This window comes from Meles meles, chromosome 7 (genome assembly GCF_922984935.1).
Source record: "Meles meles chromosome 7, mMelMel3.1 paternal haplotype, whole genome shotgun sequence".
NCBI classification, from domain to species: domain Eukaryota; kingdom Metazoa; phylum Chordata; class Mammalia; order Carnivora; family Mustelidae; genus Meles; species Meles meles.
In genome coordinates this window covers 75,493,259-75,519,131 of record NC_060072.1, presented here as the reverse complement: position 1 = coordinate 75,519,131, position 25,873 = coordinate 75,493,259, and the positions used below count along the sequence as shown (strand labels likewise).

The 25,873-nt window shown below is 39.6% G+C and overlaps 2 protein-coding genes across 10 annotated transcripts in view; one reads left to right on the top strand and one right to left on the bottom strand.

Annotated features, from left to right (window-relative positions):
- The first annotated feature begins 257 nt into the window (after window positions 1–257).
- Window positions 258–25,870, top strand: YARS2 (tyrosyl-tRNA synthetase 2). Of its 2 annotated transcripts, XR_006819540.1 has the most exons (6): window positions 258–1,036; window positions 1,833–2,000; window positions 16,367–16,522; window positions 16,778–16,948; window positions 19,528–19,769; window positions 25,426–25,870. XR_006819540.1 is itself a non-coding variant. In XM_046010965.1 (5 exons), the coding sequence occupies exons 1-5, from the start codon at window positions 258–260 to the stop codon at window positions 19,685–19,687; spliced, it is 1,434 nt and encodes a 477-aa protein (XP_045866921.1). In that variant the 3' UTR covers window positions 19,688–20,116. The 2 variants fall into 2 exon arrangements, 1 of the variants encoding a protein (XP_045866921.1); XM_046010965.1 differs by lacking the exon at window positions 25,426–25,870 and having other exon boundaries at window positions 19,528–20,116.
- The window catches only part of DNM1L (dynamin 1 like), a 55,156-nt gene continuing 50,459 nt past the window's right edge, over window positions 21,177–25,873 (bottom strand). For all 8 annotated transcript variants that reach the window (XM_046010957.1, XM_046010958.1, XM_046010961.1 and 5 more), the window contains 4 exons: window positions 23,845–24,021; window positions 23,575–23,684; window positions 23,284–23,443; window positions 21,177–23,033 (listed from right to left, as the gene is read on the bottom strand). In XM_046010957.1, coding sequence (XP_045866913.1) covers window positions 22,977–23,033; window positions 23,284–23,443; window positions 23,575–23,684; window positions 23,845–24,021 — 504 coding nt within the window. In that variant the 3' untranslated portion in view covers window positions 21,177–22,976. The remainder of the gene's footprint in view (window positions 23,034–23,283; window positions 23,444–23,574; window positions 23,685–23,844; window positions 24,022–25,873) is intronic.

The window sequence follows — 25,873 nt, the reverse complement described above, 5'->3', positions numbered from 1 at the left end:
CACCTACATTACGAATGAGTAAATAAAGTTTTAGCGAATTTAAGGTGACTGACGGTAAGCACAATCCCCACTTGGGTCGTCAGAACTCCAATGACTGCTGAGAACCCAAGCTCGGTGGCTAAGGGACCGCCTCGCCCCACCCAGGCATGCGCAGAAAAACACGGAAGCAATTTCCGTAGAAATTGTAGGAGGTCGGCACTGAGTGGGGTGTGGCGAGAGCCATAAAGTCCCAGCATTCCCCTCGTGCCGGGGCCAAGATGGCGGCCCCCGTGTTGCGGTGCTTTTCCCGGGGCCGGTGGTTTGGGACCCCAGGCCCACCAGGAGTCTTGCTCCTGGGACCACGTGAGGCCCATTCCGGCGCTCATGGGTTGCTGGCGATGCAGAAAGCTCGGGGTCTTTTCAAGGAATTCTTCCCCGAGAGGGGTACGAAGATAGAGCTCCCAGAACTCTTCGACCGTGGCACGGGCAACTTTCCGCAGACCATCTACTGCGGTTTCGACCCCACGGCCGACTCGCTTCATGTGGGGCATCTGCTAGCGCTGCTGGGCCTGTTTCACTTCCAGCGAGCGGGCCACAATGTGATCGCACTGGTAGGAGGTGCCACCGCGCGCCTGGGAGACCCCAGCGGCCGCACCAAGGAGCGGGAAACGCTGGAAGCAGAGCGCGTGCGAAGCAATGCGCGCGCCCTACGCCAAGGGCTGGAGGCCATGGTGGCTAATCACCAGCAGCTCTTCGCTAATGGGCGGACCTGGGGAAGCTTCACGGTACTGGACAATGCGGCCTGGTACCAGAAGCAGCACCTGGTGGACTTCCTAACGGCTGTGGGCGGGCATTTCCGCATGGGCACGCTTCTGAGCCGTCAGAGCGTTCAAACCCGGCTCAAAAGTCCCGAGGGCATGAGCTTGGCTGAGTTTTTATACCAGGTGCTCCAGGCTTATGACTTCTATTATTTGTTCAAGCATTATGGATGCCGGGTCCAGCTGGGGGGATCTGATCAGCTGGGCAATATCGTGTCCGGATACGAGTTTATCCACAAGTAAGCTCCTTTAGACCCAGGAAAAATCTTGTGACCAAATAATTTACACGTGAATAGCCTGTGATCAACTATTACGATTGGGGAATGACTCCCTTTTTGAGTCCTTGTGGGTTTTACTCCGCTAAGTATGTAATGGTGTTAATGTGACTAGCTCACGAAAATTGAAGGGCTGAATTAATGATACTAGGCATGCAATGTATTCTTAGAGCTTTGCAGGAAATAGACCACTACTCAGGATACAGCTTGTGTATTTTGCTTCCCCTTAGTAACTCTGCTTTTCCTTGTTTATGCTTGAATGCGACTGTGTCTCCTGGAGTACTTTCTGATTTAGCTCTGCAGGTCCCATGAAGCTAGTGTTCGTTTTTGGTTGGCATCTCAAATTTTTTTCCAACTCCAAATTTTGGCAAATAATGTAGATTTTAATCGCATTTTCTTGAGGGAGCCCAACTACAGGGCTAACCCATGTGATACTCATTTTTTAAAATCCCCTAAAACATTCTTAGTGTCTCTACCCGATTTCCCTTTACCCAGTTTTCCTTCCTGTTCTCCCTCGGCCATTACAGCTTTCTAGGACCTAGTGATGCAGAAACGAATGACAGTTTAGAATGCAGTTTAGAATGACAGATGCCAAAACGGATTGAGTGCTGTGGAAATAATTAAGAAGAAAAAAAATCAGATTTAGAAAGTGAAGGAAGTTTTCTTAGAGCAAGAGACCAGAATGAAATCTGAAGAAGGATTTGCAGAACTTACCATCACTGTGCTTGAAGCACATAATGAAGTTTTTCTTTATGTTGAGGTTGACTGGAGAAGATGTATTTGGAATCACTGTTCCTCTAATTACAAGTACAACCGGAGCAAAATTGGGAAAGTCGGCTGGTAATGCTGTTTGGCTAAACCGAGGGAAGACTTCTCCATTTGAATTTTATCAGTTCTTTGTCAGGCAGCCGGATGATTTGGTAGAAAGGTGAGTTCTTAATAGTATCCTGAGAAAAATTATAAACTCATAATTTTAGCCGTTGAATCTCTATGTACCCTCTATAGTTTCTGTGTTTTTGTATTCACTTAGATTTTCGTTTAAGACACAGAACATTGCAATTTTAACTCTTCTGAACAGTTTTTTGTTGGTTAGATCAGAAAACCACTGTGATTGATGAAAACTTAGAGCCAAGTTTGTGATTTACATCTAACAAGTACTTAAGACGTTATCACTTGTGCATTCTAGTTTTTTCACTCCTTTTATCATCAACTTGACTAAACCTGATTTTACCTTTGTCTCTAAAGTTTGCTTTCTTTATAACATCTTTTGAAAATCCTTTTTAAAAAATGATTTTCTCATTAATTCACATCTTAAACTCTTCAAAGAATATAAATTAATGAGAAAAATACACCTGCAACGAAAAAAAAAGGTGAATTTAACCAAAAATAACTTTTCCAGAGTGGAAAATATGCCTTATCAAACTACAGTAATTAAGGTTTTTTCCTTTAGATTTATTTCAAACATTTGATGATACACTTTTTTTAGGGTTTTGATGTATCAAGAACTGGCATCTGGAAAGTTTCCTTTTCTATTTGGCTCTAATGTATAAAAATACAATTAATTTCTATGACTAAATGTGTATCCAGCAACTCTTCTAAAATCTTAATTCTAGTAATTTTTGGTTTTAAAGCACAAGCTTAAATTTAAGATTTAGTAAAGAGACTAATGGAAAAGATTAGAGAGAATCCAGGCGGACTCCAGCATCTGTGGTCATGCGATCTCTTTGGCACTGCAGAACATTGGGATAAAACAATCTTTTCAGTAAATTTCACTTAGATAATTAGATGTCTTATGTGGGGAAAATAATGAAACTTAGTCTCACATGGTTTGCAAAAATCAGTTCCAGGTAGATTATCAACCTAACTCTAACAAAAGATAAATCATGTGTTCAGAAGATAAATAGAAAAATATCTTCATAACTGGGATAGGGAAAGATTCTTAAATGAGATACAAAAGATTTGACTAAATTACAATTAAGATCTACTGTTCATTGAAGTCACCATTAAGAGTAGAAGAATAGGGCGCCTGGGTGGCTCAGTGGTTTAAGCCGCTGCCTTCTGCTCGGGTCATGATCTCAGGGTCCTGGGATTGAGTCCCACGTCCGGCTCTCTGCTCTGAGGGGAGCCTGCTTTCCTCTCACTCTCTCTGCCTGCCTCTCTGCCTACTTGTGATCTCTCTGTCAAATAAATAAATAAAATCTTAAAAAAAAAAAGAGTAGAAGAATATCCATTACATGTACTAAAAGTGTAAAGAGCTTATACTCAAATTCCATAAACCAATAAGAAAAAGACAACCCAATAGAAACATAAGTAGAGGCTTGAGCATGCACTTCAGAAAGATTCTGTCCAAAAGACCAAAAACATCTGAGAAGGTTGCTCAGCCTTAATAATGAGGAGAAAATGCAAGATAAAGGTACAATTAAATACTGTTATGTACCCTCCAGAATGGAGAAACAGAATTAACAATACCGGGTTGTTGGTGAGAATGTTCCAAGGTGGTGGGAGAGTGAACTTATTGTGTATCAGTCTTGGCCAATTGCTAGTGATGCTATTGACTAGAAATGCTTGAGGAATTCACCTGGGCACATACCATTTGTGGCAAGCCCCCAGACCTTCCCTGACCAGAACCAGTGTTGAGGCTGGACTGGCCTGCGGGGTTCTTATGATTGCCGGATGCATCTCAGCAGCAACCATCAGGGAAATCTGAAAAACAAAATTTCTTACTCACAGGTCCTAGAGAGCCACACAGAAGGCCCTGGGTAGAGAGAGGGAGGGAGTGTGGACCTAGGCCACAGCCTTATTGTAAACAAAGGGTGGGGTGCCTAGGGCTTTGTAGGTTCACCCTTTATTGGGAAATTTAAAACATAAAGGCAGGAATTAGGGAACAGGAAGGGGAAAAACAGGGTCACTCAAGTGGTCAGTTATCTAGGGCTTTCTAGAAGAGGAACTTCATGAGTAAGGGAGGCCTAGTAATGGATCTAGTTGGTTTGCTACTAACTGTATCATAACAGCTGGCAGTGTGTTTATTCAAAATGAACATCTTTAAAATGGATAATTTGGCAATTAAAGTGTCAGGCACTTAGAGGCATCAGATTTTTTTGTCCTTTTTTTGTAATTGAAGTATAGTTGACATACTGTATTAGTTTCCCGTGTGCAAACATAGTGATTTGACATTTTATATACATTATGAAATGCTCATCACAGTAATTGTAGTCACTGGCTGCCTCCTTACAAAATTATTATAATATTATTGCCTGTATTGCCTGTGCTGTACTTTTCATCCCTGTGACTTTCTTATTTTATAACTGGACGTTTGTATATCTTAATCCCCTTCATCTGTTCACCCATCCCCTCCACTCTGGCAACCACCAGTTCTCTGTATTTATAAGTCTGTTTCTGTTTTATCTGTTCATTTGTTTCTTAGATTCCACATGCAAGTGAAATCATGGCATTTTTCTGAGTGACTTATTTCACTTAGCATAATACCCTCAAGGTCCACCCATGTTGTTGCAAGTGGCAAGATTTCTTTCTCTTTTATGGCTGAGTAATAGTAATATTCCATTTTTCTTTAGCCAGTCATCTATCAGTGGACACTTAGGTTGCTTCCATTTCTTGGCTGTTGTAAATAATACTGCAGTGAAAATAGGTGTGCACGTATCTTTTTGAATTAGTGTTCTTGTTTTCTACAGGTAGATACCCAGAAGTGAAACTGTTGGATGGTATCAAATTTCTATTTTTAATTTTTTGAAGACCTCCCTACTCTTTTTTGTAGTGGCTATACCAGTTTATATTACCCCCCAACAGTGCATGATGGTTCCCTTTCTCTACATTCTTGCCAAAACTTACTTCCTGTCTTTTTGATATTAGCCATTCTGACAGGTGTGAGGTGGTATCTTACTGTGGTTTTGATTTGCATTTCCCTGATGATTCGTGATGTTGAGCATCTTTTCATGTGTTTGTTGGCTGTCTCCTTTGGAAAAATGTCTGGGTTTTTTTGTTGTTGTTTTTTTTTTCAATTTTTAAAAATCGGATTGTTTTTTAATCAGATTGTTTTCTGGTGTTGATTTGTATCGGTTGTTTATCTATTTTGGGTATTATCCCCTTATCGGATATATCATTTGCAAATATCTGCTCCCAGTCAGCAAGTTGCTTTTTCGTTTTGTTGATGGTTTGCTTCATTGCGCAAGCTTTTTATTTTGGTGTGTTCCCAATAGTTTACTTTTGCTATTGTTGCTCTTGCCTGGGGAGAAAAATCCAAAAAATATTGCTAAGGTGGGTGTCCCAAGAGTTCCTGCCTGTTTCCTTTTAGGACTTTCATGGTTTCAGGTCTTACATTTTGGTCTTTAATCCAGAGTTTATTTTTGTGTGTGGTGTGAGCAAGTGGTCAAGTTTCATTCTTTTGCATGTAGCTCTCCAGTTTTCCCAGCACCATTTATTAAAGAGACTGTCATTTCTCCATTGCATATTCTTGCTCCTTTGTCATAGAATAATTGAACATATAGGCAGAGGTTTATTTCTGGGCTCACTATTCTCTTGGTCTGTGTATATATTTTTGGGCCCGTTCCTTACTGTTTTGACTATTATTGCTTTGTAGTAGATCTCGAAATCTGAGTGTGATCCCTCCAGCTTTGTTATTTCTCAAGATTACTTTGGTTATTTGAGCTCTTGCGTGGTTCCATACAGGTTTTAGGATTGTTTTTTCTTAATTCTGTGAAAAATGCGTTTGGTATGTTGATAGGGATTGCTTTAAATCTGTACTTCGCCCAAAAATAAATAAATCTGTATTTTGCTTTGGATAATATGGACATTTTAACAGTATTATTCCAGCCTATGAGCATGGTACATTTTTCCATTTATTTGTGTCCTCTTCACGTTCTTTTATCAGTGTTTTATAGTTTTCAGAGTGCAGGTCTCTTACTTCTTCATTAAATTTATTCCTCAGTATTTTACTCTTTGATGCAGTTGTAAATGGGATTGTTTTCTTAATTTCCTGGTCTGCTACTTTGTTGTTAGTGTATAAAAATGGAACAGTTTTCTGTGTGTTAATTTGGATTCTGCAACTTTACTGAATTTATTTATTACTTCTAGTAGTTTTTTGGTGGAGTCTTTAGGGTTTTCTCTATATAGTATCAAGTCATTTGCAAATAGTGACAGTTCTGTTTCTTCCTTACCAATTTGGGTGCCTTTTATTTCTGTCTGTTGGCTGTGGTAGGACTTCCAGTACTATGCTGAAATAAAGTGGCAGGTGGACATCACTGCCTTGTTCCTGATATTAGTGAAAAGGCTTTGAGATTTTCACCAATGAGTATGATGTTAGTTGTGGGTTTTTCGTATTTGGATTTTGGGGTATGTTCCCTGTCATCCCACTCGGTTGAGAGTTTTTACCATAAATGGATGTTGATTTTGTCAAATGCTTTTTCTACATCTAATGAGATAATCATAAAGTTTTTTATCTTTTGTTAATGTTGTGTATCATGTTGATTGGTTTTCATAAATTGAACCATCCTTATATCCTTGTAATAAATCCCATTGGACCGTGGGGAATGACCCTTTTAATGTATTGTTGAATTCAGTCTTATAATATATGTGAGGATTTTTGCGTCTGTGTTCATCAAGGATATATAGCCTGCAATACTCTTTTTTTTTTTGAAGTGTCTTTGTCTGATTTTGGTGTCAGGGTAATGCTGGCCTTATACTATGTATTTGGAAGCATTCATCTCTTCAGTTTTTTAATAGTTTGAGAAGAGTAGGTATTAGCTCTTCAAATGTTTGGTAGAATTCACCTGTGAAACCATCTGGTCCGGGACTTTTGTTTCTTGGGAGGTTTTGATTACTGATTTAGTTTCATTTCAAGTAACTGATCTGTTCAGATTTTCTATTTCTTCCTGATTGTCTTGGAAGATTTTACATTTCTAAGAATTTTTCATTCCTTCTAAGTTGTTCAACATGTTAGACATATAATAATTTTCCATAGTAGTCCTTTTTTTTTTTTTTTTTTAAGCATTGACTATATTTTCCGTGTTGTACCTTTCATCCCATGAGTATTCATTCCTTAACTGGAATCCTGTATCTTCTATTCCTCTTCATCCATTTTTCCCATCCCCTAGGCCCCAACTCTGGCAACCATTAGTTTGTCCTCTGTATTTGTGGCTGTTTTGGGGGTTTTTTAAATTGTTTTGTTTTTTAGATTCCACATATAAGTGAAATCATGTGGAATTTATCTTTCTCTACCTGAATTATTTCACTTAACGTAGTACCCTCTAGATCCACTGGAGTTGTCACAAATGGCAAGATACCATTCTTTTTTTAATTGCTGAGTAATTTTCCACTGTATATATACCATTTCTTTATCCATTCATCTATTAATGGACCCTTGGGTTGCTTCCATATCTTAGCTATTGTAAATAATACTGCAGGGTGCCTGGGTGGCTCAGTGGGTTAAAACCTCTGCCTTCAGCTCAGGTAGTGATCCCATGGTCCTGGGATTGAGCCCCGCATTGGGCTCTCTGCTCAGTGAAGAACCTGCTTCCCCCCCCTCTCTCTGCCTGCCTCTCTGCCTACTTGTGATCTCTCTCTGTCAAATAAATAAATAAAATCTTAAAAAAAAATACTGCAATGAACATAGAGATGCATATCTTTTTGAATCAGTGTTTTCATTACTTTTAGCAAAAATACCCATCAGTGGATCCTTGTGGTATATTTTTAATTATTGAAGAACCTCCATACTGTTTTCTACAGTGGCTGCATCAATTTACATTCCCATTAACAGTGCACAAGGGTTTCTTTTTCTGCATATCCTCACAAATGTTATTTCTTATCTTTTTGATACAAATCATTGTAACAGATATTAAGCGATATTTCATTATCATCTTGATTTCCATTTCTCTGATGATTAGTGATGTTGAGCATCTTGGTATGTGTTGACTGTCTTTATATTTTCCTTGGAAAAATGTCTGTTCAGGTCCTCTGTCCATTTTTAACTAGATTCATAGTGTTATGGGTGTTGACTTCTGTGAGTTCTTTATATATCTTGGATATTAATCCTTTGTTGGATATATCATTTGCAAATAAATCATTTGCAAAAAAACCCACTCAGTAGGTCTCCTTTTTGTTTTGTTGATGGTTTCCTTCGCTGTGCGAAAGCTTTATTTTGGTGTAGTCCCAATAGTTTATTTTTATTTTATGGTTTCAGTCCTCAATATTTAGATTTTTTTTTTAAAGATTTTATTTATTTATTTGACAGACAGAGATCACAACTAGGCAGAGAGGCAGGCAGAGAGGAAGGAAAGCAGGCTCCCCGCTGAGCAGAGAGCCTGATGCGGGGCTCGATCCCAGGACCCTGGGATCATGACCTGAGCCAAAGGCAGAGGCTTTAACCCACTGAGCCACCTAGATGCCCCTCAATATTTACATCTTTAATCCATTTTGAATTTTTTTTTAATGTATAGTGTAAGAAAATGGTCCAGTTTATGCTTTTGCATATACCTGTCCAGTTTTCCCAGCACCATTTGTTAAAGGGGTTGTATTGTATTTTCTTGTCACAGATTTGTCCTTTGTCACAGATTAATTGACCATAGCAGTATAGGTTTATATCTGTTTTCTCTAGTCTGTTCCACTGATCAATGGGTCTGTTTTTGTGCCAGTACCATTCTGTTTGATTACTGTGGCTTTGTAATATATTTTGAAATTTGGAAGTGTTACTTCCAGCTTTGTTATTCTTTCTCATGACTATCTTTGCTATTCTGGGTCTTTTGTGGTTCATACACATTTTAGGATTATTTGTTCTAGTTCTATAAGAAATGCTCTTGGTATTTTGATAGGGATTGCAATTAATCTGTAGTTTGCTTTGGGCAGTACAGACATTTTAACATTATTAATTCTTCCAATCCATGAGCATGGAATGTCTCTCTAGTTGTTTGTGTCACCTTCAGTTTCTTTCATCAGTGTTTTATAGTTTGCACATTACAGATCTTCTACCTCTTTGGTTAAGCATGGTAGTCTTTTTTTTTTTTTCCCTTAAGATTTTATTTATTTATTTTCATATAATCTCTACACCTGATGTGGGGCTTAAGCCAACAAACCTGAGCTCAAGAGTCATAGGCTCTATCAACTGAACCAGCCAGGTGCCCCTAAGCATGGTAGTGTTTTACAGTCCTTTTTATTTCTGTGGTGTCAGTCGTACCTTCTCTAATTTCTGATTTTATGTGTTTAAGTCCTCTTTTTCCTGATGAATCTGGTGAAAGGTTTATCAATTTTATCTTTTCAAAGAACTAACTCATAGTTTCATTTCTTTTTTTCTTAAGTTTCTGTTTTTATTTATTTGCTCTGATCTTTATTATGTCTTTGCTTCTGCCAGCTTTGGGCTTTGTTCTTTTTTCTAATTCCTTTAGTTGTAAGTTTAGATTGCTTATTTTAGATTTTTCTTGTTTCTTGAGGCAGCCCTTCATTGCTATAAATTTCCCTCTTAGAACTCCTTTTTCTATGTCCCAAAGATTTTGGAATATCATGTTTCCACTTTCATTTGTTTCTAGGCAGTTTTTAATTTATTCTCTGATTTCTTTGTTGACCCACTAGTTGTTTAGTAGCATGTTGTTACATCTCCGGAGACGTGTCTTTTTTCCAGATTTTTTTTCTTGTAATTGATTTCTAGTTTCATACCAGAAAGGGGCTTGGTATAATTTCAGTTTTCATAAATTGAGACTTGTTTTGTGACTTAACATGCTTAATATTGTGGAAAATCTTCAGTGTGTATTTGAATGTGTATTCTGTGTTTGAGAATGGAATATTCAGTATATATCTGTTAAGTTCATCTGGTCCAATATGGTGTTCAGAGCCACAGTTTCCTTAGGTCATCTGGGCAGAAAATTCATCTGTTGCTGTAAGTGGGATGTTAAAGTCCCCTTCTATTGTATTATTGTTGACTTTTCTCTGTATTTTTTTTATTTCTTTTTTTTATTTGACAGAGATCATAAGTAGGCAGAGAGGCAGGCAGAGAGAGTGAGAGGGAAGCAGGCTCCCTGCTGAGCAGAGAACCCGATGTGGGACTCGATCCCAGGACACTGAGATCATGATCTGAGCCGAAGGCAGCGGCTTAAACCACTGAGCCACCCAGGCGCCCAACTTTTCTCTATATTTTTTAAAGATTTTATTTGAGAGAGAGATAGAGGGCATACATGTGTACACTAGTGGGGGTGGCCAGAGGGAGAGGGAGAAATAGACTCCATGCTAAGCAGGGACCTGAGCTTCCCCCCAACCCAGGACTTGATCTTGGAACTCCAGGATCATAACCTGAGCTAAAGACAGATGCTTAACTGACCGAGCCACCCAGGTACCCCTTGATTTCTCCCTTTATGTCTGTTAATATTTGTGTTATGTAATTAGATGTTTCCATGTTTGGTGCATTGGTATTTGTGATTTTTTTTTTTTAAGTTTTTTATTTGTTTATTTCAAGAGAGCGAGAGAGAGCACATGTATGAGGGGGGGCAGAGGTAGAGGGAGAGAGAGTCTTTTTTTTTTTAAAGATTTTTATTTATTTATTTAATTGACAGAGAGAGATCACAAGTAGTCAGAGAGGCAGGCAGAGAGAGAGGAGGAAGCAGGCCCCCTGCAGAGCAGAGAGCCCGATGCGGGGCTTGATCCCAGGACCCTGAGATCATGACCTGAGCCGAAGGCAGCGGCTTAATCCACTGAGCCACCCAGGCGCCCGGTATTTGTGATTTTTATATCTTCATTGGATTGATCCTTTTATCATTATGTTAATGCTCTTTGTTTCTTGTTACAGTCTTTTTAAAGTCTGTTTTGTCTGATGTAAGTATTGCTACCTCAGCTTTTTTGGTTTGTTTCCATTTTCATAGAATACCTTTTTCCATCTGTTCACTTTTAATCTGTGTCTTTAAGTTGAAGGAGACTCTTGTAGGCAGCACCTAGATGGGTCTTGGGATTTTTTATCCATTCAGTCAGCCTGTGTTTTTTATTGGAGCACTTAGTCCATTTACATTTAAAGATTTATTTTTTGTTTTAGAGAAATAGCAAGCATATGGAGAGGGAAGGGCAGAAGGGGAAAGAGAATCCTCAAGTGGACTCCCCACTGAACATGGAGCCTGACACAGGTTTTGATCCCAGGACCCTGAGATCATAACCTGAGCTGAAATCAAGAGCCAGCCACTTAACCGAGCCACCCAGGCTCCCCTACTCCATTTACATTTAAAGTAATGATTAATAGGTACTTTTTGTTGTTTTGGTAATTGATTGTTTTTCTAGTTCTTCTCTGTACCTTTCTTCCTTTCTTGCTCTCTTCCCTTGTGATTTGATAACTTTGTTTAGTGTAACGCTTGGATTCTTTTTATTTTTTTGTGTATCTTACACATTTTTGGTTTGTGGTTACCATGAGGTTCATACATAGCATCCTATGCATATAGCATCTATTTTAAGTTAATGATCACTTAAGTTTCAACACATTGAAAAAGCATGCTTGCTACGTTTTTATTCCCCGCTCTTGTGTTTTATGTATTTGATGTCATGTTTTACATTCTTTTGTCTTTTGTATTGCTTAACTAATTATTGTAGATACAAGTGATTTTTCCTACTGTTGTCTTTTAACCTTCATACTGGCTTTGTGATTGATCTGATACCTTTACTATTTATTTGCTTTCACCATTGAAATTCTTAAATAATTTTCTAAGTCCTGATTACAGCCTTTTCTTTCTCACTTAAAGTCCCTTGAACGTTTCTTATAAGGCCGGTTTAGTGGTGATGGACACCTTTAACTTCTGTTTGTCTGGAGACCTCTTTATCTCTCCTTTAATTTTGAATGATGGCCGTGCTGGGGAGAGTATTGGTTGTAGTTTTTTCCTGTCACCATTCTGACTACACGGCACTACTACCTCTGGCCTCCTGAAAAATCAGCTGATAGCCTCATGGAAGTTACCTTAGACATCACTGTTTGCTTTTCTCTCCCCACTTGTAAGATTCTCTCTTTAATTTTTGCCATTTTAATTATCATGTATCTTGGGTTCTTATTTGGGGCTCTCTGTGCTTCCTGGACCCAGATGTCTTTTCCTTCCACAGGTTAGGGAAGTTTTCAGCTATTATTTCTTCAATTAAGTTTTCTGCCCCTATTCTGTTTTCATTCTGGGACCCATGTAATGTGAATGCCAGCATGCTGCTTGTCCCAGAGATATGTGTCTTTAATTAATTCTGTAATACTAGGAATTGTCGCTTAGTTGGAGAAGCCTTAGTATTAAGGATTTGAAGGTAAATGGTGAGGTTCCATTCATTACTGGCTGACTTATGTACTGACCAATTGGGGCCATTGAAAGGGGAGGCTGTGGGCTTAAAGACTCCATGTCAGCATCTTTAGTAACAAGGTATAGGCCTTTAGTGCCCTGCTGTAATTGGTATTGGGGGGCGTTTACCATTTTGCCCACAGGAGGGAGAGTCACTGGCATCCACTTGGTAAATCCCCCCAAGAAGACTAAGAACTTGGACTGGTTCTGTGTGGCATTGTGCCAGTGCATCCATGCCCATAATAGGGAAAGAAAGGGCCAAGGAAGCCACCACCAGAAGAAGCTGTTTGAAGTAAATGGTCCCTGTAGTTAGTTACATCCAGATGGATTTGTACACCTTTGATTGTTTTACTAGGAATGTCCTGTAGGTAGAAGGGCTTCCCTTTGGAAGAATTTAGAGGATTTGTCTGGAATAATGGTGACTTTGAGCCCTGATATCTAATAAGGACAAAAAGGACCACGCATTTTTATTGTCCCAGTGGACTATCAGAATGGTATAAGGGCAGCTGCCTCTGGGAGGTGGGTTGAGTCCTGGGGATCTACCCAGTTCCTAGGGTAGAGGCTTAGGTGGCTGCCAACCCTGAGCTTAGAGAAGAGGGCAGAGGTAGTTGCAGGGACTGGGTTGGAGTCAGGGGATAGATGGCAGCCTTGTGGCAAGAGGATGGATGGCAGAAGGGGGCTGTGGCTGGGAGAATGCTAGTATTAATTAGGGCCTAGAGTTTAGAGACTGGCTGTCCAGTTATTAAATGGCCAGGAACACCGAAATTTTCTAACTCCCAAGAGAGTTTAACCTGTGTATTTTCAGAAAAGGACAAAATTAAGTTGGGAGTTTACTAAGGAGGGGGTAGGGATTCCTTTGGTTGAGGGAAATTTGCTCAAGGGGAAACCCTTCTGGGGCAGTGGGTGTATAATGACATAGGTTTGAAGTATCTGGGTGCCTGGATAGTAATCTCCACTACTTCTAGCAACCCGTCAGGGCCCCCCAGTGCCTTTTGAATGGTTTCAGCAGTCCCAGTTGTAGGGCTGCCCTGTAATAGGGGGAGCACCTCATGAAAAGAATTCTCTGGACTCCGGGTCACTTGGGGCCTCTTCAGTTTTAGAAATGAAGAGGGGGTCATCTGGGTCACTATGGTCATGTCTCTAGGGGCTCGCCACAAGTGGTAAGGGCCCAGGCGAGTGCCCCCAGTCATTCCTGTCGGCATCACTATCGATAGGCTATGTCTGGAACAGTGAGCACATGGTATTGTCAGCAGGACTGCATGGTAGTACTTGTAGTTAACTGTGGGGTCTGCCTTACCTTCCCATCTTAAAATAACTGGCTGACGAGGTAGGTCACAGCACTTGGGAACACAGCACCACTCGAATGCCATCCCGCCGGTCCCGGTTTTGCATATCACCTCTGCTGTGTATTGTCTGTCGTCTCTCTCCTAAAGTGTCACTGCTGCCATAGTAATTCAGTGTCTCCAGAGCTGTGTGATCAAGGCCATATGGACTAAGGAGATGATTAGACCTCTAATTTTTTTAATTAATTTATTTATTGGACAGACACAGTGAGAGAGGGAATTCAGGCAGGGGGAGTGGGAGAAGCAGAAGCAGGCTTCCCACCAAAGAGGAAGCCCGATTTGGGACTCGATCCCAGGACCCTAGGATCATGACCTGAGCCGAAGGCAGACGCTTAACGACCAAGCCACCCAGGTGCCCCTAGACCATTAATAATAAAGGCCTTTAGAGACTAATAGAAATGAGGGTCCTTCAGGCCTTGTGCCGAGGAGGGCTAATTAGCTAATTACTGAGGAAAGGATATTCTGGTAGGCAAGGAGGAGGGAGAACTCCCGTAGTGACCATTGAGTGGTGGGTCATAGTGGGACTGTGTGTCTCCTACCCACATTTCCCTGACTGGAGTCCGTTTTGTGGCTGAACTGGCCTTCATGGTTCTTACAGGATTGTAAGGATTGTTAAGGATTCAGGATGTACCTCAGCAACAACCATCAGGAAACTTGGAAAAACATCTTATTCCCTACAAGTTCTGGAGGGTGTGGGGCACTTGGTGGTCTCAGGGAGAGGCAGAGAGCATGGTCCTGGGGCTCTGCCTGGGCCTTTGTGAGGCCCTTCTTCATTGGCAGATTTAAAACACAAGAACGGAAATTAGGTAGTGGAAAGGGAGAAATGGGTTCACCCAAGTGTTCAGTTATCTGAGTTACCCAGAGCTTTCTTTTTTTTCTTTTTCTTTTTTTTTTTCTTTCTTTTTAAGATTTTTAAATTTATTTATTTGACAGAGAACACAAGCAGGCAGAGAGGCAGGCAGAGAGAGAGGGGGAAGCCGGCTTGATCCCAGGACCCTGGGATCATGACCTGAGCTGAAGGCAGAGGCTTTAACCCACTGAGCCACCCAGGCACCCCTATCCAGAGCTTTCTAAAGGGGGAACTTGCTGTGTGGCCGTGGCTGGCTGCTTCAACTGCTTCATGGGCCTTCAACTGTGGCAAGCAGGCAGCAGCTCGTTTGTGTGGGGGAGGGCTTGGAATGGAGGCCATGGCAATCCAAAGCTTAGGGTCAGACACAGATGCAGCACTTACAGAACCACTCTGGAAAAGTAGGTGTCTGTGTTACTAAACCTGAATATGCATATAAACCTGTGACCCGACAGTTCCTTTCCTGGGTTCGTCCCCAAAAGAAATGAGCACACATGTGCACCAAGAGAACTACATGGGAATATTCATAGCCGTGTTATTAGCAGCTGTCCAAGAGTGGAAGCACGCAGATATCCACAGTAGACTGTCTACATAAATACTTTACACGAAGTAGTCACGGCACGGAACGCTGTACGTAACAGCGGTGACAAAGCAACGTGAATGCATCTCCTGCCAAACATACTGATGTGCCAGAGAGGCTGAACATGAAGATACATTCGGCATGATCCCATTTATAAAGCCTAAAACTGGCCCAAAAAGCGACGCCATTTACCAAGGGATACCAGAGTAGTAGAATTTTAAAGAAAAACAAAGAGTTTTTTTTTTTTTTTTAAAGATTTTATTTATTTATTTGACAGAGAGAGATCACAAGGAGGCAGAGAGGCAGGCAGAGAGAGAATGAGAGGGAAGCAGGCTCCTCGTGGAGCAGAGAGCCCGATGCGGGACTCAATCCCAGGACCCTGAGATCATGACCTGAGCCGAAGGCAGCGGCTTAAACCACTGAGCCACCCAGGCTTGAAAGGGAAAAGAGTGGTTCATTTGGAAAGGCAGAAGTGTATATAAAAACATCTGGGTTTTCTTGGGTAGAAGACAAGGTATTTCTGGATGGGGGGTGATTACATAGATGTTTGCTTTTTGATTCATTAAACTATGTTTGTGATTTGTATACTTTCTATGTGTTTTTCACCAAGAAAGATTCTTTTTTAAAGGCTACAGATAAAATGTCAATTTTTAAGTTACACATATTTTTTATTTATGGGTACATATACAGAAAACAAAAGTATTAAAACGTGCTTAGGAAGGGTAGGTACAAATTTAGATTAGCTTATTCCTGGGCAAGGAAGGGAATATGACAGTGTTGGCATCTAGAGCTATATTATTTCATGCCTTTTCAAAAGGAAGGATCTGAAGTGAAGATGGCAAATAGTAACATCTTCAATGTGGCTGGTGTGTGCATGGGTATCTTATTTGGGGTACATTTCTGCATGTTTATTTTTCATAATGAAAAATAAATTTGGGGGCGCCTGAGTGGCTCATTTGGTTAAGCAGCCCACTCCCGGTTTGGGCACAGATAATGATCTCAGGGTTGTGAGATGGAGCCCCGCATCAGGCTGTTTTCAGTGGGAAGTCTGTTTGTGATTCTCTTTCTCCCTCTCCCCCTACTCATGTTCATGCATGAGCTCACTCTCTCTAAAATAAATAAATCTTAAAAATATATATAAATTTGAAAAGTAGGCAGGATGTCTTTTGAAGGGAAAGGGAGTTGGAGACAAAAATTAGGTGTGTTGTATGCACCAGCACTTTATGTTTTGTCCCATAGGTACCTGAAGCTCTTCACTTTCCTGCCCCTTCCAGAGATTGACCACATCATGCAGCTGCATTTTAAAGAGCCAGAAAAGCGGGGTCCTCAGAAACGACTCGCTGCAGAAGTTACAAAGCTTGTTCATGGACAAGAAGGGCTGGATTCTGCTAAAAGGTGACCTTTAGGAATAACTAACACTGCATAAAGCTATGTAGTTAATGGACTTGAGAAAATTCATTAGGGTTATCGTGTCATTTGCCACTATAAGGACTGCCAGTGTCTGACTTAAGTGCTTTAGAATAGCCTTTGTGGAAAAGATCATCTTGAGCTAAGTATGACTTCTACAAGATAAACGTTGCTGTTTTAGAACTGCCTGTCAGAACATGTGGTTAAGCACTCCCGTGATGTGGTTCTCGATGTGTTCTTCAGGTGTACGCAAGCCCTTTATCACAGCAGCATCGATGCCCTGGAGGTCATGTCTGATCAAGAGTTACGAGAGTTGTTTAAAGAAGCTTCGTTTTCTGAATTAGTTCTTGACCCAGGAACAAGTGTCCTAGATACATGCCGCAAAGCAAATGCCATTCCAGATGGTCCCCGAGGGTAAGATGATTTAACTTTCAGTCACTGTTCATTCAGCAGTAAATGTTACATACAGTTCATAGCATGTTTCCGTAGTGCCACGAGGTGTCTTATTCCTGGCAGAAGTTAGGTTAGTCCAAGACTAAAGTGAAAACTGAGTACCTATTGTTGAAAATACTCTAAATTTTCTATAAACTCTGGTACCCCTATACTGTCTCTCATTAAATCTAAGCCCGTTTTTCCTCCAGTGCTGGAAAGGCCTACATTGAAGGGACCACTGTGATCAGTAGATGCACTGGGATTAGTCAGCTTGGGGATGGATGGTCACAGTTTGAGACCAAAGTGAAGAGATTCACATGGTCCCTCTCATATTCCGTCTGTATCATCTTTGAGGGAGTAGAGGGGTTGCCCAATCTGTTTATAGTATTTGTTGAGGGCTCATGGGTGGCTCAGTGGGTTAAGCATCTGCCTTCGGCTCAGGTCATGATCCCAAGGTCCTGAGATCAAGTCCTGCATTGGGCTCATTACTCAGTGGGGAGCCCACTTCTCCCTTCCCCTCTGCTGCTCCCCATTTGTGTGCATATGTGCTCTCACTCTGACAAATAAATAAAATTTTCAAAGAATATTAGTTGAATTTCTGAAAATGAAGTAAGCACATGATGTTACTTCCTAAAACTAGTATTATAAATTACCTACTACTCCTCGAGAATTCTTTTTTTTTTTTTTTAAAGATTTTATTTATTTGTCAGAGACACAGAGAGAGAGCGAGCGTGCGTGCATGCATGACAGAATGCACACAAGCTGGGCAATGGGTAGAGGGAGAAGCAGGCTCCCTGCTGACGAGGGAGCCAGACCTAGGACTTGATCCCAGTGGGATCATGACTTGAGCCGAAGGCAGACACTTAACTGACCGAGCCAGCCAGCGCCCCAGAGAATTCCATTTTTCTTATCGAGAAGTAGGTAGAATGCTTTTTCCTGTTATGTGGTATTATGAGGGAATAAAAGTGTTCCACAAAAAAGTAATCCAGCATATACTTGATGCTTATGCACTTAAAACTGAAATAGAGTGATTTAGAAGAAAAAGCACTAGTTAGCCAGAAAACCCTGGGTGTCTCATCTCCCGGAGTTTGACCATGTCATATGCTTGTCAGCTCCTAGTCATGATTATAAATGACATTTGTTAAAATTGCTATTTTGTTTCAGTTATTTTAGATTTTTACCTCTCTCCTAAAAAGCCCTTGGTTATCCTATGTAGAGAAAATATCCATTGTCTTTGTTATCACTTGCTATTCCACCTTACTGATTCCCTAATATGTTCATTATTTCATGTACACTGAATTGGGGGTGGTGCCATATACCTCCCAGAGTGAGTCACTGGTTCTAAGGATTTTCCTTACTGTGGAAGCATTTTTTTTCTTCTGAACTTCTCTAGTGGTTTATTTACTGATACTGGAAATTTTATCATGACGTAGGATGACAGCATATCTGATTTAGACAGAGTTCTTAATATTGACATGTTTTTAGATTGTATAAGCTCAATAAGATTGTCATTTAAGCAAAATAAGAACATGATCTGGAAACTATAGCAAACAGACCAAAGTAACACTTCCTAAAGAGAAAGAAATCTGTCCTTAAATAGAAAACTGTTGAGTTTTATGAAACCACATGTAGTAGTGGTTTGTCATTTGGTAACATTCAGATAAGAGAAAATGAACATTTGCTTTTCACAAGGGCTTCCAAGGCCTTTCATGCTCTAGACCTTTCCTTCTGTTTGCTTCTTTCCAGCTACTCCCTATGTTTCCTCACCCTATTTGTGGAAGTAACTGCTACTCATCCTCCCAGTTTCCATGTCTCTTTCAGGACAATTTCCAACTCCCCCACCCCAGTGTGCACCCAGAGCCATCTTTCCTACTGGTGACAGCATTTAATCCCTGTGGAATAGTCTGGCCCTCTCCACTAGTTTGCAGTACTATTTATATTTAGCGTATAGTAAAGGCTCTATAAATGTTGAATGAATTGGGCAGTAACTAAATAACATAAGTAAAACCTACCTACATACACCATCAAAAAAATTATTACTAAACTGGAATTAGATAAGCTACTGATTTTCCATCTCTGGAATCAGCCCGTTTCACTTTTTTAAAAATTCTCAAAATTTTAACAATTTGCTATTATTTGCATAGTCTCAGAATATAATTTCCAGTGATTTTCCAGTTTCATAAGTTTCCTAAAGATTTCTGTAACAGGACTACATAGTTGCGACTTGTATCTCATGAGAACTCACAAAAAGCAGCATTGTCCTCTTTGTATTTCTGTGGCTTCTTTTCTGTGATTGGGGAATCACTCTCCAGGTGATTCTGCTATTCATGTTTAGACCACTGCCAACTGAATAATTCTGTGTAGAGCTATGAAATATCCTAGATTTTTCTCCACTAAACAAGAAACTTTTGCCTTAAATCAGCTCCTTTTCGAAAAGCATTTGAGGGAAGCAGAATCTAGTAGAGTGAACATGAAGGTAACAATTCACTGCTAAGTGGTTTCAGTTGCAGAGCCTCTGCAATATAAGTCAAATGATTCTAATTAAACATTTCTATTTTTAGGCATCGGATGATAACAGAAGGTGGAGTCAGTATAAATCACAGACAAGTAACGAATCCTGAGTGTGTTTTGGTTGTTGGACAACATATTCTTAAGAATGGACTTTCATTACTAAAAATAGGAAAAAGGAATTTCTACATTATAAAATGGCTTCAGCTATGATGAAAAATCCTTCAGGTGGTTCAAACTTACCCATCTCCTAAGATTACCAAAGGCTGGCTCCAGAACTTACACTTTTGCTCATGTAAGTCAAACCATAGAGAATGAAGTACTCTCTAGGCCTCAGAGTGTGAGTAATTTTCTTATTTCCACAGGGTGGTTAAGACAAGGTGCTGGTGTTATAATGGGGTATTTTATCTCCTGAGCTGCAGGTGTTAAGGACTACCATAGAACTATGATTGCCAGGGATAATCTCTTTTAAAAATTCTATTTCATGGAAGAACTATCCTATCCTTTTTGTTCCCTATTTAGAGATGAGAAGGAACAGTGAAAAAGAGGGTGGCGTAAGGATTCGTGAATACTTTTTTATACTGGAGTTTTATCTCCCTGATCTGACTCACGAACACCAGCAGGGCCTCTAGTGTTCACATTAGAAATATGAAAAATAGGGGCGCCTGGGTGGCTCAGTGGTTTAAGCCTCTGCCTTCGGCTCAGGTCATGGTCTCAGGGTCCTGGGATCGAGCCCCGCATCGGGCTCTCTGCTCAGTGAGAAGCCTGTTTCTCCCTCTCTCTCTGCCTGCCTCTCTGCCTACTTGTGACCTCTCTCTCTGTCAACTAAATGAATAAAATATTAAAAAAAAAAAAAAAAAAAAGAAATATGAAAAATAGTATTGGAAACTTGTAAATTTCTGAATTTTTTGTTGTCGATGATTAAATCCAGTTCTCCTTAATGTATGTAATACTTGTCTTCTTAAGCCATAGTTAGCAGTAGAAATTCTAGTAGAAAGTTTAAGAACAAAAATCCATACTTTTCAGAAGGTTTCTAATTGAGTGTCTCAGTATAATTAAATTTACTCACAGCCTTGTTTTGCCAAATTACTGAGGCAGCAGTATTTCATAAATTTGGAAACTTAGCTCTAAGTTTCAGCGTCTGTCTTCAAGCCGATTGCAACTTGAGATAAACTGAAATGTAACTAGAGTGAAAATAGAGGCAAATATTATACCAATATCCAATCACAGGAGAATATCATAAGGAATCCAGGTAAGGGAAGTTTTCCAGACTTAGAATCCAGACCTAATTAAGCTCTCTATATATTGGGCAAGTCAATTCTTAGAACTGCTTCCACATCTCAAAAATCAGGGTAATATCAGTGTATTTCCCTGAGGACCAAGTGAAATACACAAATACAAAATGGTTCACAATCTGATTCCTTCTAGAAAATCTTATAGGCAGCAAAGCATGTAGTGTTGAAATTCTAGCCATTTACTACCTGGATTACATGGAACAAATCACTGTCTTTATGTGTGAAACTGGAGATGTAATAATCTCTGAATTGTGAGAATTTAATAGGAAAAAATTTGTAAAACTTTTATACAGTATAAGCTGTATTATGTTCCAATTAGATTTATGTTATGTGTTAAACTATAGTTTATCTAAACCTTTCTCTGGAGCAAAGTTAAGAAGAATTAATTTATTGACAAAACTTTAATGTCATTTCATAGCAGCAATTTTATTTACATAGCAAGAACATACAGGTGTCCACTGTAAATGTCAGAGATCGCCTAAACATATCAGAGCTTCACTCAGTTTGAGAGCCAACAAAGGAAGGTTTTCTAACTTTCCAAACCTTTCTTGCCTCTGCTTTTCTTGTACAAGGTGTGTAGTGCCAGCAAGTACATTACCGTAACCTATCTTTAAAGGTAACATTCCCAATTTGAAATATGTTTGATGTGGAGAATGGTGCCCTGTTAAGTGTCGTGTCCGTGTCCTCCCCCTCCCCCCCCGCTTACAAATTTAAAAGGCTGAAATGGTAGTCATCTGATGTATCTGAAGTCAGTCAATCATGGATGGCTACACTGAGGTTGAAGAACGGCAGAGTGACTTCAGAGCGTGTGCTAACAGACGTTTAGGTAGTGTGCATTCTCTCAAGATTGGTACTGCTCACAGATTCAAAGGAGTGCCATATTATAGAAGATGGAATCTGTTCGTGGGTGAGGTCAGTTGCTGAGCCTGTTGTTTGCTAGTAAATGGGTACCGTAAGCTCGTTACCAGACATGCTTTCCCTGCCAGGAGTCCTTCATAAATGTCATAACTTAGGAGAAAGGTTAACATGTTCAGTAAATTCTGTATTATGGAAATATAGTATCTGTCAGAGATGGAGCTAGATGCCTTAAGGATTTTGACCCATATCTTAAAATTTTTAATGTAATTCATATCAAGAATCACCTGGGGAGTTTTAATAAAATGTGACTATGTTCTAAACCTCACCCCCAACCTCTCTGAATGCATTTTAGTAGTCTAAGCCTTCGGATGTGTGGCTGTGTCCGGGTATTTTTCTTTAGATTATTACAGAGTTCCACTATATATAGTGTTCCACTCTAAAATAGAGTATTTTCTAATGTATTTTGTTGGTGTGAAGCAAAAGTAACTTTTTTTTTTTTTTTAACCAACTAATAGAGAAGATACACTTCCAGTGATCAGCACAGAATTTGGTTTTAAGTCCCAGCTCCAAGTGAATCTTGGGACATGGTGTAAGTGATCTAATTTAAAGATGGATCTGAATTATTATATTTGAAAATCAAGTCTAGATGATTTTTAATGCAGAACAATATAATTCATGCTTCCAGGTTTAAGAAAGGATCAAAGATACTTTGATTTTTAACGCACTAGGGCAGCGTGAGCCCAGAAGTGGAAGGGCTGCATAGCTACGCACGCACACCGCGTCACTGTCAATGTTCCAGACCTTCTTGTGCCTTCTCTTACTAACACATCAAAGGCTGCAGCAAAGCTCAGTAAAACTCTAAATCGAAGGACAGGTGGAATGCAATGACTGTGAGTAACCTGTCAACTCACATCTTTCAAAGCCAGACCAGTTTATATTGTGCATGCATTACAGTTGGAGGAAATGGTGTCTTGTGCATTCTTCTTGCAGGACTAGGGCAGCAGCTTTAAGACTACTAACAGATTACACAGGTCATCTTATCCACAGACAAAATGCTTGCACAACTAGAACATTAACAGCTCTTTTTAAGTTCAAATGAAATGGTCACAAGAAAGACTTGATGTACTTTATAGGTACTGGGCAACTTTAGAAACAGCCATTTATTATTTGGGTTAACTGTATGATTTGTTCTGCAATACAGAGTAAAATTTTCAGTTTATAGCCAGTCTCTTCACATGAGCAGATTCATACCATTGTAATACACAGGAGTTCATAAATAAAATTCTACTCAAGTAGGCAGTAACTAGCAAATTTCAAGTCAACAAAGTCCCCGTATTCTATAGTTCTCTTCACCAAAGATGAGTCTCTCGGATTTCAGCAATTATTTGACTGGCTCCTTGTAATGCCTATATTAGAAAAGAAAAAACTGTAAATGCTTATTAAGTTCTTGATATTAAAAAAAATCTGAATTATGTGGGTGTAATCACTCCACTTTGTATGTGGTAGCTTTACATTAACCAGGAATTTGAATCTAAAAATCTAATCAAGTACCTTATAGGAGGACTATCTATCTCCAAGGATAAGAATGCATTTTTAACAATGTGTAGTGTTTGTATCTACGACCCAACTGTGAAAATTCAAATCCGCCAATAATACCTTCAGCATATCGGCTGCTTCCTTCCTGCGCTGTGCCATGTCCTCAGATTCAGTCAGAAGATCATCCAATAAGGACGATTTGTATAGCTGTCCTACTAACTCACTCTGAAGAGTATCTTTCACATGATTAACCAAAAAATGCATTACTGCCTTTGGCACACTGCAAAACCAAACCAGATGATTCATTAATTTAGAATAAGAGTCTAAAATTTTTAAAACACATGTATTTCTACAACAGATTCTGGAATCACTGAGCAGTATTAGAGTCTGATTTAGTACTATAGTACTAACCTGTCTTGAATATTCTTTCTGACAATAAGAAAATATGATTTGATGAGTCGTTCAATGACCTCACAATCTCGCTGTTCACGGGCAGATAGTTTTCGTGCAACAGGAACAGGCTAAATGGAGTGAGGGAAAGAAAAATTTCACTTTCGTGCCATTTTGAAGTGGTTAAAAGTTCAGTAAGTTTTTGTGACTTTTAGTTCCTTTAGTTTTTCTGAAGTGTCTTCCTAGTAATTCAGTTATCTTCTTAGTGCGCAACCCATTTGCATGGCTTACCACATCCAGCAGATTCACAGCATGGCCTTTTTGTGGACTGGCTGGCATAATTGGAATTGGCTTTGATTTTTCCTCAGCTAATAACTCTTCCGCTTTTGAAGTTTTCAGCATTCCTCTCCAGTTGCCTGTTGTTGGTTCTTGAACACCATCTCCAACCCCACCACCTCCAGATGCAACCTGAAAAGAACATGTCCCAAAACCTATTCCAACTGTATCCGATCTGACATTAACTTAAAGTTCATCTTCTTTGACAAGAACACACATCCAGTACCATCTGGAATTTTATCTATTCAGACAGATAACAGGGTCAGAAAAAGATGGCATGTGGCATGTGTAACTGGCAACCTCAGCAATCATAAATAAGAGGTTCTGTTGTCTTTTCTTTGGAAGGCCTCAGCCCATAGATTTAATTTTTCTTTATCGTTTGCTAACTTTAAAATTCTTCCTCCTTGCCAACCCCTCCAACAGTAAATTGTGGGGAAAGTATAAACTGCCCTTAAGAGTGCTTATTAATAGCACAAAGGAAAACAGAACTGCCATTCAGTTTCATTTTTTCAAAGTAACCTTACACACTGTTGAACTTCTCAAAGTCCTATCAACTCATGTCTTGAAAACTTAAGAGTTTATCTATTTTCCAAGTTAGTTTACATTCTTAATTGTCAACAAGATACTATAGGATAAAACTATAAACTCTTTACACTAACAGTTCTTAGGCTGGTACTGACTTTAAGCTGCCTAAAAAGCGGAATGTGACAAACCCACGGTAAGTTTCCTCAATGTCTATGTTCTTAAGGATCTACTGAAAGAAATCTAGTAATCACCAGTACTTCTGCACCTTCTTTTCTAGGATATGTCAGTTGACTGATTGATGTCAGTTGATTTTATAAAAGAAAGATGTTTAGAATAGTGGGAAAAGCAATAACTGTTCAACATTTAGGAATGTTTTTACATGCTCTTTAAAAAGATCTTACAATCTAAAATGGAATTAAGGTGCCATCCAGACTTTTAACTGAAGTGTGTTCTGGCAAGTGTTAAAAATGTCAGTTTTCGAAAACAAAATCATAGAACAAGCTGGGGGTCAATTGTAGGGTGATGGATGCTTAGCTAGACTTTAGGGGGTGATAGCTTTGTAGTGTATACAGATGTCAAATTATAATACTGCACACCTGAAAGATGTATTTTTAAAAAGTCAGTTTGGGTTATCATTCTGATTCAAAACACTGGCCCAAATTTGCCTCTAATACATCAGTTAAGATACGCTATGTCCAAATATAGCAGTATATTATATACTAATCTTAAAATGGGTAATGAGATTTTTAAATTTCTGTTAACTACACCACAAATGATAAAAAGAAAAGGAAAGTAAACTCAGGGTGATGCCACAACTGAAATAAAACTTAAGGCAGTGATTTAGATGGTTCTCTATAAAACCTGAGCACAGTGGGCTGAGAGAGGGTAAGACATTTATAAACTTTTGAGGTTCAGAATCTTAAACTTGGACAGTAAGTGAGGAAAGGAGCTAAAGGCAGAAAAAAGAGAGGAAGGAATAATTTACTGATTATCTCATTTTCCCCCAAACAGGTTATCAAGAATTGACAGTCTCAAACTCTCCCAGTCCCTGTCTGTTCCGAGTTCGCTTAAGCTGCTGAGGCACATGCTAAACCCCACATTTCGGGTGACAAGGCAAACCACATGACCACGCAGGCAAGCAGCAGGAGAGGCTGATCGATTAGTATCGGACAGATCTCTGAACCTTTAAAGAGGAAATGTCCAGAAGTATTAACTGCCACCTCTGGAATCTTAATTCCCTACCACAATATTAAAGTCAAAACTAGGAGGAAAGCCTTTTGTTATTTAAAGAAATGTTAAAACTAGAACTAATGCCATCTTAGAAGAATTAGTTAAGAGAAACATTAAAAAATGGAACACAGACAAGAGATAGATGCTATTATACAAAGAGCTTCAGTGGTTTTGAAGACAGTGTTTCAGTGAGAACCAAAGGTACATTTCCATTCTGAAGCAAGAGACT